Here is a 12,387-nt window from a genome sequence, read left to right on the forward strand (position 1 = left end):
CTGGAATTTTCGTCCGCAGAATTTTCCTTTGTGTTAACATATTTCCACTGAAACATTAGTAGCACCCCTTACATAAGATTCTGTTTGCTACAAATGTTAGAAAACATTTGTTCTCATTGTTGAAGTACTTAAGCACTGTAGTACTAACAGTCCAGAAGATAGATTCTTCCATTTGAAGCTGTAGTTATTCCCTTAGCATTATGTCAACTTTTACAGCTAAGACTGCGGCAGTAAGTTCCATTCTGTGAATTGTCATTTGCTTCAATGGTGCCACTCTGGTCTTTGCCATTAAGAATGCAACATGTATTTCATTTATATCATTTTCCAGTCTTAGATATGAAACAGTACCGTAGACACTTTCCCTTGCGTCAGAAAGGTGATACAGCTGTGCATATCTGATTCGACCAACATGCACATGCACCGGTCCACTTTGAATTCCAAGATCTTGTTGAGATCTGGTAACCATTCAGTCCATCGGTGAGAGGATGTTTGCATTATACTCTCATCCCATCCACATTTTTCCTTACAAAGATCCGGCAAAATCAACTTGGCAGACAGGTTGCGAGAAATCCCAAAGGGTCATAAACAGAAACAATCACAGATAGGATACCCCTTCTTGTACATGGTCGCTCTTGAATCGAGATTCTGAACTTGAACACATCTGATTCGACACACCAGTGGAATCCCAGTGCTCTTTCAATTGGCAGATTGTCTTTGTCCAAATCCAACTCCTTGGCTCTGTCATCTAGTGGAATGCTTTCCAATACAACAATAAGGCTGTTGCTGATCCACTTGGAAAGTGTGAATCCTTCCTGCTCCGTCGACATGGATTTTAAGCAATCCACATTGAAATTATTCTTCAGTTATTGTCACTTCTTCTGGAAAGTGAGCTTTATTGTCCTCTGCGGTCCTCCTTAATGCAAAGTTCGCACAACTTGGTGATGACACCGCTCCACAGAGATGTAACACAGAGATCTTGTGCATCCCCATCAGGCCACCATAGGAATCGCAAGTAGTCAATGTGTTTTTCTGATACTTTGACGATGAAACATCGTTTTAATATCAGCCATCAAAGCAATTGGTTCTTGGCTGAATATAATAAGAACTCCAATGAGTGAGTTTGTAAGGTCCAGACCCTGCAGTAGTTGACAGTTGAGTGATGACCCTTTGAAGACTGCAGCACAGTCAAAGACCACCCTCAGGGTCCTTATCTTCGAGTGACACACCCCATGGTGCGGAATATATCAAAGTTCTCTGTCACTTCGATTTAGTTGGTTTGTTGGTACCATTTTGGCATATTCATTGTCAATCATGTCCATTAGGAAAGATGTATATTCTTCATGAGATTTCGTATTCTTGCCAAACTTACGTTTCAGATTCTGGGTGCGCTTCTCTGCAATGCGACGATTATTCGGCGACTAACACTTTCTTTTTAGAAAGGTAAGTCTAGACAATAATGTCCGTCTATCATCTTTACTGAGTAGTTCATAATATCCAAGAACTTTAACTCTTCCCTGGACATTTCTTCTGATTCCTTACTGGTACTTTAATTGAAGTCATGATTGTATTGCTTGATCAATAGCTCTGCGAATTTAACAGTAGATATTTGATTGAGAGCAGCAGCAGCAAGGTGGTTATTCTGGTTCCTGCTTCTGTTGTTCCTTCTCAAGGAGCCATAGATAACCAATCCGAGTACGGTTTTCACAGCAAACAGTCCATCCCCTTGGCTCCTCACAGTATGTATAGGTTCCAATGCCTTCAAAGCATTCATTCCGATAAGTAGGTCGATACCAGAATTTATTTTAGGCATCTTGACATCCTTCAAGTAAGGCCATTGTTTCAGGTCCTCATGTCTGGGTATATTTTGATGACAAACAGGCATGGTCTCATGTGTAAAAACCTCAGATATTGGTATAAAATTGTCTTAATCCAGACTAGATATTTCCATACTTGTAAGTAATGCCTAACGCACTCTTTCTCTTCATTCATGTTACGCCTTTTCTCCTGTAATCTCCATCCTTCTCATCAAGCTTTCTGTACAAAAGGTAGCCGAACTTCCATGATCCAAAAATGCATATGTTTGCAACACTGTATTCGTCTTGCTCTTCTCCATGGATTGTCATCTTAGTCGTGGTGGAGAAGCTTGTGTGGTCCTGAGATCCTGAGAGCGATGCCATCTGGAGCTATGCTCCTGGCTGGGTCACCCATAGCGGTAAGGTCAAGTGGGAGGTCTCTGACAAAGAGCAATCCAACCAAGACCTCAACAGTGGAACAGGCGGAGGATGATGGCACACTTTAGTGGAGCGTCACAACGGCTGGGAAAGCAGATGAAAGCTGCAGCAGAAAAGGGTCTCCGGTCGGCTTGGACTCCATGCCACTGGATCCTGACCCAGATCTGTCTAGAACCGTGTGCTGGCTGTCTGTGCACCAGTCTCCCCACGTTAAACAAAGTCACACACAGGCGTCCTCCATATAGAGAATCCACCTAACACCCTGGATTAAGTCCTATGGGAATCAGCAAGTGGCGACGGGGACAGGATTGCGAGATCTGGAAGTCCCTAGTCATGAGCTGGCACATCAGGCGGTGGGTGCTGGATTCAGTCGCTGTACTCTTGGAACGAGGCAGTAGAGCCCTTCGGCAGCTGCACCCACGACTGAGCAGTCCTCTTTAGGACCCACTCTGATCATCCTACTTGGGGAAAGCACTTCCAGGAACTCCTCAACCGTCACAGCACAACTGAACCCGACATCACCCACCGCATCCCCCAGAATCCCATCAGAGAAGACATGGAAGAGCCTCCCGCTATGACAGAGGTTCAAGTTGCCATCAAGGGCCTTAAGAACAACAAGGCCACAGGTCTAGGTGGGATCCTAGCTGAGATCTTAAAGGAAGGTGGACTGGAGCTCCTGTACCATATCCATGCCCTACTCCTCAAGGTCTGGGAAAAAGAAGAACTTCCCTCAGAACTCAGGGATGCTCTAATAGTGACCAATTTCAAGAAGGGAGACAAGGCTGAATGTGGGAACTACAGGGGCATCTCGCTCCTGTCAACAACAGGCAAAGTCCTAGCTCGTGTCCTCGCAAACCAACTTCTATCACTGTCAGAGGAGGTACTCACAGAATCACAGTGTGGCTTCCGCCCATCCAAAGGTACAGCAGACATGATATTCACAGCATGCCAACTCCAGGAAAAATGGCGTGAACAAAGGCAGCCTTTGTACATGGCCTTCATAGACCTGACAAAGGCTTTTGACTCAGTAGGTTCTTTGGAGCACCCTATCAAGGTACGGTTGTCATGACAAGTACATCAGAATATTGAGGCTTCGACATGATGGCATGTTGGTCACAGTGCTCAGCAACTGCGGCTCTGAGTTCGAGCCCTTCACTGTGGAAACGGGGGTCAAACAGGGATGCATCATCGCACCCACCCTGTTTGTCGTCGGACGACAGATGGCACAATGGGCTAAGTGTTCGGCTGGCGACCGGAAGGTGGCCGGTTCGAATCCCGCTTGGAGTGCATACTGTCGTTGTGTCCTTGGGCAAGACACTTCACCCACCTTTGCCTGTGTGTGAATGTGTGTGTGAGTGATTGGTGGTGGTCGGAGGGGCCGTAGGCGCAGAATGGCAGCCACGCTTCCGTCAGTCTGCCCCAGGGCAGCTGTGGCTACAGAAGTAGCTTACCACCACCGAGTGTGACTGAGGAGTGAATGAATAATGCGATGTAAAGCGCCTTGAGTATTAGAAAGGCGCTATATAAATCCCATCCATTATTATTATAATTATACTTCAGAGCTGCCACAGGGGATCCCAATCCTCTATAGAACTGACGGTGGGCTCTTCAACCTTAATAGGTTGAAGGCCACGAGCAAAGTCAGTAACTGACATCATGGAGCTTCAGTACGTGGACGACTGCTCCATTGCAGCACACTCTGCAGAAGACCTCCAGTGCATCCTGAATGCCTTTGCCGAGGCATACAGAGTCATGCGCCTAGCCTTAAATATCAAGATGGCCCAGGTCCTACATCAACCTCCATCCAACCAGCCATCTACAGAGCCCACTATAAAAGAGGACGATACCACTCTTGAAAACATTGACCACTTCCCCTACCTTGGCAGCATTCTTTCCTCAAAAGCTGACATTAACTCTGAGGTCAACCATTGCCTGAGCTGCGCCAGACTCAGGAAAAGAGTCTTTGAAGACCGAGACCTAAAGGCTCAAACAAAACTGCTGGTCTACAGAGCCGTTGTCCTCTCCACCCTGTTGTATGGAGCCGTCATGGACCACCTGCAGCAGGCACTTCAGGGCACTGGAACAATACCATCAAAGATCCTTACGGAAGATTCTGAGGATCAGCTGGGAGGACAAACACATCAACATCAGCGTTTTGGAGGAAGCCAACATGACCAGCATCACCACCACAATATTGCAGCACCAACTTCGATGGACTGGCCATGTCATCCGCATGTCCAACACACGTCCCCCTAAACAAATCCCGTACTCACAATTGAAGAAAGGTTGGCGAGCCCCCGGCAGGCCAAAGAAACGCTTCAAGGCCAACATCCAGAACAGTCTGAAGAAATTCCACATCACATCAAGCAACTGGGAGCATATTGCACTGGACAGGTGCTCCTGGAGGAAATCCGTGCAGGGAAGTGCTGCACTTCACGAAATGGAACTATGCCGTGTCGCAGAGACAAAGCGACAGCACCGTAAGGAGAGAGTGAAGGGGGCTCGACGACTACCGACCACTGCCATTCTCCACTGCCCACATTGCATCAAGTAGATAACCCTTTGGAGAGGACAGTCATACTCGTGACCAGCGATGATGATGATGATTCGTCTTGCTATTCCTTACCTGTACTGGTAAGATAGAGAAGATACAGGTTCCTACACCTGCCCCAATATGGGCAGTTACCCGAAGTGAGGTGACAGCATCACTGGTAGTTGGCTTCGCCTTCGGTTCTATTTGCTCCGGCTTCTTCGGCTCAGTGTGAAGTGCTTCAGGATGATCTTGCTTGCACTTATCACAAGTTATAGGACTCTTACAGTCTTTAATCATGTGTCCTTTCTTCAAAGATCCAAAACAGATTTCCTTCTCCTTTAAGAAATCCATCTTTTCTTTATATTCCTTCTCCTTGAATTTCCGACACCACCTTATGGTGTGACTAACTTTGTTGCATGACAAGCAGAACCAACTTGGTTTAACAGTAGATGTATCTCCTTTCTTTTCGCCTTTTGTTTCTCCAGTTATTACAGCAGTAGCAAAACTACTTCCCTTAGGTCCTGATCTTCCTTTTGTTTTAGTAAAGGTAGAACCTTTGACGTTCGCTGGTTTAGGATCTTGAATATTCCCATGGCGCAGACTTGACATATTTCGTACTTCCCTGGCTATGAAATTTACCAGATCAGGAAACATGGCTTCTTGTTTTTCTCCTTCCTGTATCTGGCCTGCCTTATCTCTCCACTTTTCTCTAAGTCTGAAGGGCAGTTTAAGAATAATAGCCTGCATATTACCAACAACATTCAATTCGTCCATGTGGTTGAGTTTGCTCATCGCATTACAATAACCTCTAAGAAACATCGTAAACTCGTTCAATGCCGCCCTCTTCATGTAAGCATTAGCAATCTTCTGTTCGTTACCAAACATTCTTTGATCAACTCTCTTGCCTTTAGATATCCCTCTTCTGCAGGCAAATGTTGACAACTAGTAACAAGCTGTGGTGCACGTCCGCCTGTGTATTGTTCAAGAAAGGTTAAGCAATCTCCCGAATTACTAGTTTTCATTTCCACACCTTCTTGGAACCATCTTATGAAAGTTTCATAATGCAAAGGATCACGGTCATATGTAGGAATTTCCTTTGGAGGTAAGGTGGAAAGGATATTTTGTTGAGCTTTGAACTCACTGCTTTTCGATTGATTCCTCACCAATTCATAGAATTCATGTTGAGATCTCTGGTTGGGCACAGATGGATGATAAGCAGCTCGGGCCTGTAAAACATGCCCCCGAAGGGGATGCTGAAATGAAGTTTTGTGGCCCATCCATTGGCTCCGTGCTAGCTCTGAGTCACAAAGCCAGATATTCTCTGGCTGTAGATACGATTTAGGTGCTGCTTCCTTTCCTGTTAAGGAACCTTTCCTCTGAGATACACTCGAGCCACTCCGACTCTCCATTGTCTCTTTCTTCATTGTTGCAATTTCCAACTTCATGGCCATTTCCAGTCGTTCCTTCCCTCTCTTCAGCTGTTCTTCATGTTCCTCAGCCTCTCTTAAACTGCCTTTCTCGCTCTTCAGCTTCTCTCAAGCTGCCTTTTCTGCACTTCAGCTTCTCTATCAAACTGCCTTTTCCGCTCCTCAAGCTTATGTTTTCTTTCCAAGGAGGCAGTTTCTAGCGAGAGAGCAGCAAGTTCAGCTTTGAATTTCATTTGGTCAGAGACTCTTGAGATTGAACTGGCTACAGAACCAGACTTAGGTACAGTATTGATCTTTGTGTTGAAACGTTTGAGATACTATCTTGTGGCATTACTTCTTCTTCCATTTGGGTACCTTGTTGCGTAGCATCTCTTGTTATAGCACATGTGGTCCTTTGTTCAACTTCAGCTAACCATCTCTTCGCATCTTCCATTAAAAATTATCAAATATCTCCAACCTTTCTTTGAACCACTGGGTGTGTCTTCCGAGTTCTTCCTGAGGCAGCTGTGAATCCAGCAGTGTTTTTTGTTTATCTCCAATCTCTTTACCGAGGTTGAATAGTTGTCTCAGGTTAGACCCTACTGTCTTCACGTTCTCATCTGATTCCATTAGTTCCTTCTGGAATTCATTTAACTTGATCAAGTTCTTCCATAACTTGTTTCTCCCCTTCTGGATTTTTTCCAGGTAAGCTACTTCCCCCTTCTCAATTTGCTTGGTCTCTCTCCTCTCCTATCTTCTCCCCACTGCTCCACCTTCTGGCTCTTATTCGCCTAGCTTACCTGTCGAACATTCCATGACTCCCTCTGGTGGCGCTTCTTCACATGGCTTACTTGCTTCTTCTTGCTCCATGAATTAAACAGATCTTGGCAGACTGCCAAATCTACTAATAAGAGAAACAGGATTTCTTCAGTCTGTTTCTGTCTTTACTGATAAACATTCAATAGTTGAGCATAAATCCATAACAATCTTTCATTCTGGTGCAGTGTTCCATAAACACCCGAAAGAATCCAAAACAAAACTGGACTTTCAGAAAACATCCAATTATCCAAGGCCACGGCTTGCTTCTCTTCACATTAAGGTAAACAAGCTTCTTGGCTGCTTTCCAAAACTTTAGCAGAACTGGCTTCTATCACAGACTTTTTTAATCACTTTAAAATGCGATGAATCAGTCGAACTTTTCACAGTATCTCGTTAAGAAGCTGTTCAAATTAAAGCGTTCCAGCTTTCAAATTTACAGCATAATACAATAGATGTTCGTTACTCACGCTCTCGATCAGTGAAGTTTTCAATCTTCAGATAAGCAGGTAGGCTCTAAAACCGGTCAAGCTATAATCTCTGGCAGAGATTTAGCGTCTTCAGTTCCTCTTCTACGGAATCAGTTTTCAGCTCCACTTCTACAGAACCAGTCTTCTGGCAGTAATCTCTCACAGAGATCCAGCCCAATCTTCTGTCCCTTTTCTACGGGACCAATCTTCTACCTCCTGGTAGTAAGGTAGCTTTTGACAGTGACAGATTTTACATCATCTCCAGGATTTAGTCCTAATAGTCACTTTAATTGATGAGCGAGGACCAGAAGGTAATCTACACGCACTCACGAGCTCTCCACGAAAAATTCAATGCCGTCGAAAGATAATTCTTCCAAAAACTGTCTCTTGATTAATAGTTTCTTTGTGTAGTAGTAAAAACAGTAAGATAATCATAAAGGCTTCTTCTTGTATAAGTACATTTCAATCATACTCGTGGTCCTGCTTGTGCATGGTCAAAAACTACGTCTCCTTCCCGATCTTCTTCGAACTAAACTAAACCTCCTTGGGAGTTTGCGCGAGAATCCCCGCCGCAAACACGCCTCAGACTACATATAAATCCCACCCACATAATTACAGGCAGGTAAAATTTAAAGGTAACTGGTTATAGTTAAAACATACTGAGTTAAGCTAAATGTCTACTACAAGTTCTCTTTGGCAGATTTTGAACGTTTTATTTTCCCGTCATAGATCAAGATGACGACTATTGCACACATTGTATGACCTTAAACAAATCCAATCTAGCTAATTAGTGCCTGGTCAACAGCACAGTTATTGAAGGTGCCGTTGACAGTGCTATAAAGTGGCATTTACTGTCCAGTAACCTGTTTACTCATGTCCGTTTTGGGTTTCACCATAACGACATAATTCAAGACCTCATACAGACTTGATTCAAGGCTCCAACTTATTGATGGAGGAGGACACTGCAATGTAATACCGTTTTGAAGTTTAATGTTACAGACAAATTAATGGAATGGACAAAAGAAGCGATAAGGGAAATGATGGGCAGGATTAATCCATGTTTGGAAAATAAAGTTACTCGTTTTGGGAGTTATAACCAAAAGTTGCATTGCTCATCATGGAAAAGTTTTATAGCTTTTTTTAATCTAGCAAGGTCGAAATTAACCCATCACATTCCGGCCCTGTGGCTTGTACACCACACAATAGATTTTGGAAGTCGGGGTGCATATCTTTCTGAGCCAGATTGGCAGCTTCTGACCTCTTGCAACCACAGTATTTAAGTAGCTAGTCCAATTGAGTGTTTGATCAATGGTGCCACTCTCCCCCACTCCACCAGATCCGAAAGCTAGTGAATTAGTGGGATTGCTGATTGGACTCTCACTTAGCAGCATGCATTTTAATTGCTACTTACCAGAATGTGGTTTTCATTTTTGAATATTATATAATCAACAGTGAATATCCCCACTTCTGACTTTATGATGGAAAACAGAATACTGATGACCCAACAAAGTAATTTCTGGATCAACATCTTTTGCTTGAGATAATTAACCTCTGTTTGTGAATGCACTGTCGTGGGATGAGGTATGGGGTTCCAGTGCCATTTGGATAATAACCCGATTGAATTAGTCCTTGTTTTACCCAAACTGGATTCAGCAGTTACAAATTCAGAGAGTAAATTAGAGTGGATTTTTTAAAGATATGTTCTTCACAGTATTTTTTTGTAACTAGAAAGTGTGATGGTATTTTAAAGCTTTTTCTTTTATTTCCAGGATATGTTGGAGCAGGGATGTTGTCTGGCTGTATTGCTGGGGATGTCTTCACTTCTCCACCAACTGGGAATATTTCAGCAGCGATCCGAGCTATGGCCAGAGCAGGTGCAGGTATGGCCATATGGAAAATAAACAGCTTTAAAACAGAAGACTTTTAGGGGTTTGAAATTTACAATAAAGTAAAAATGAGGGTACATTCAATTGAAGGTAACCTACTGGTTTGGATAATAAATTGTTTGGGAGTTTGGAGATAGAAGGATTACAGGTATGTAGCCAAATTAGCAAAATGTGATGCCTTCCCCCTTCATCAATATTCCAGCTTTGGTATATGGTGAGGGGTGTTAAATATATTTAATAAATTACCTAATTTGATGTCCATGGATTTAAAACTGCAGCCCTACTTGTATCCGAGGCATCAGGTTCAAATTCTGTCACTTTGGTTACATACCTATTATCCTTATGTCTCCAAGCTCCAAAACAGTTAATTATCCAAGCCAGTAGGTTACCTTCAATTTAATGCTCCTCCCTCATTTTTATTAGACACTTCTTAAATAACGCCAAATTGTGTTAATATTAATATTAACCACAGTTTCTAATCTAAAATAGTTACCTCTTTAAAATTATGATTTAATCTTTATAAATCTGATGAGTTGATATTTGCCAAGGTACTTTGATATACCATGAAATTGCTAAGACCTATTGAGTTTTTTGCTTCTCCTTATTTATTTTTCTTAAATATTGGAATAAAAACAACAGATTTCTAATTAAGGGGAACAGTTCCTGAACCAGGAGTTCAAGAATTGTTGAGACTAATATCACAACAATTTTATTGTTTATTTTTATTTGAATACCTCGGGATAAACTACAAGGTCCTAGGATTTTGTTTAGTCTTCAGTTCATCATAACTACTTTTAAAAAAAAGTTGTGATGATGAACTGAAGACATAAATGAAGAGAATCTCACACTAAATTTACTACTTTTTTAAAGAAAAGTGGAGAATTTAGTATGATTCTCTTCATATATTTTTACTTTTGCAAATATCTCTGATAAGCCTCTCTCATTTAAACGGAATCCTCTGCAGTAAAAACCAATTATAAAGCCTTAATATTTTAACAATTTTCTGATTTCTAAGTACGATCTATGGCTGCTGTGTCTTTTGCTGTAAGTTTTTTCCCATGACAATTGTGTACGTCTTGTCTTCTTGAAATACTTTGTTGAATGCTTCCCACTGTTCACCCATTGTTTTACAATTTGACAGAATCATAGTCATACAGGCCCTTCAGCCCACCTTGTCCATGCCGACCAAGATGCCCCATCTAAGTTAATCCCATTTGCCCGTGTTTTTCCCCATATCCCTCTGAACTTGTCCTATCCATGTACCTGTCCCCATGTCTTTCGATTTATCTGCCCCATTTATCTTCTCTGGCAGTTCATTCTGTATACCCAGCAACCCGAGTGAAAAAGTTGCCTCTCGGGTTCCTATTAAATCCTGCCTCTATCAGCATACATGTTCTTCCCAGACTTTTGAAACCCTGAGCTCAATATCTATTAATTGATTGATGTTTTTAATGCACTTTAGATATTTTCATAACATTTTTATAGGTTACTAGACCAAGTGCAGACCCGTTGGGTCTGTTTCCCCAACGGCGTTTGCGGGGGGGGGGGGGGGGGGGGTGGGGGGCTGCGGCATCACACTCACATTAACCACCCCCCAAACACACAGGTGGGGGGAGGGGAGGTGAGAAGAGGGGAGGGAGAGGAGAGGAGGAGGAGGAAACGGGACAGATTTGGGAGGGAAAGGAGAGCGGGGTAGGAGGTGAGAGAGGGGGATGGGGAGAGAGACGTGGGGGAGGGGGGGATGGGGAGGGAGGGGAGGAAGGAGGGTGGGGGAGAGAGGGGAAGGAGTGGGGAGAGTGGAGGGGGAAGGGGGGAGAGAAGAGGAAGAGTGGGGAGGAAGGAGGAGAGGGGTAGGGGGAGTGATGGAAGAGGGACAGAGGGGTAGGGGGCGGGGGGAGAGAGGGAAGGGGGTGGGGTATAGAGGGAAGGGGGGTGGGGGAGAGAGGGAAGGGGGTTGGGGGAGGGATGAGGAGAGGGGAGAGGAGTGGGGAGGGAGGGAGGGGTAGCGGGAGTGGTGGAAGAGGGACGGGGGAGTGGTGGAAGAGGAACAGAGGGGTAGGGGAAGGGGTGGGGGAGAGAGGGGAAGGGAGGGGAAGAGAGAGGTGGGGGAGAGAAGTGGAAGAGGGGGGAGGGAGGGGTAGGGGGAGTGGTGGAAAAGGGACAGAGCGGTATGGGGGAAGGGGGCGGGGGTAGAGAGGGAAGGGGGGTGGGGGAGAGAGGGATGGGTGGGAGAGGGAGAGGGGTGAGGAGAGGGAAACATAGAAATTAAGTGCAGGAGTAGGCCATTCGGCCCTACGAGCCTGCACCACCATTTAATATGATCATGGCTGATCATCCAACTCAGTATCCTGTACCTGCCTTCTCTCCATACCCCCGATCCCTTTAGCCACAAGGGCCACATCTAACCCTCTTAAATATAGCCAATGAACTGGCCTCAACTACCTTCTGTGCTGGTGAATTCCAGAGATTCACCACTCTCTTGTGTGAAAAATGTTTTTCTCATCTCGGTCCTAAAAGATTTACCCCTTATCCTTAAACTGTGACCCCTTGTTCTGGACTTCCCCAACATCTGGAACAATCTTCCTGCATCTAGTCTGTCCAAACCCTTAAGAATTTTGTAAGTCTATAAGATACCCCCTCAATCTTCTAAAACCTAGCGAGTACAAGCTGAGTCTATCCAGTCTTTATTCATATGAAAGTCCTGACATCCCAGGAATCAGTCTGGTGAACCTTCTCTGTACTCCCACTATGGCAACAATGTCTTTGAGCATTGGGCATTGTGACATCACACGATGGAACGTTCACCAGGGGCTGGGGCTGCTTCTATGGGTGAGAAGCCAGTATTTTTTGAAATATTGGGGGGGGGGGGGGGGGGGGGGGCTGCGGCATCACACTCACATTAACCACCCCCCAAACACACAGGTGGGGGGAGGGGGGGTGAGAAGAGGGGAGGGAGGGGAGAGGAGGAGGAGGAAACAGGACAGATTTGGGAGAGAAAGGAGAGCGGGGTAGGGGGTGAGAGAGGGGGATGGGGAGAGAGATGTG

At 44.5% G+C, this 12,387-nt stretch overlaps 1 protein-coding gene across 2 annotated transcripts in view; it reads left to right on the forward strand.

Annotated features, from left to right (window-relative positions):
• The window catches only part of LOC116984779 (triokinase/FMN cyclase-like), a 54,493-nt gene that overhangs the window by 5,752 nt on the left and 36,354 nt on the right, over positions 1 to 12,387 (forward strand). For both annotated transcript variants that reach the window (XM_033039148.1, XM_033039149.1), the window contains exon 3: positions 9,226 to 9,336. In XM_033039148.1, the coding sequence (XP_032895039.1) occupies positions 9,226 to 9,336 (111 nt within the window). The remainder of the gene's footprint in view (positions 1 to 9,225; positions 9,337 to 12,387) is intronic.

This window comes from Amblyraja radiata, chromosome 20 (genome assembly GCF_010909765.2).
Source record: "Amblyraja radiata isolate CabotCenter1 chromosome 20, sAmbRad1.1.pri, whole genome shotgun sequence".
Lineage (NCBI taxonomy): Eukaryota > Metazoa > Chordata > Chondrichthyes > Rajiformes > Rajidae > Amblyraja > Amblyraja radiata.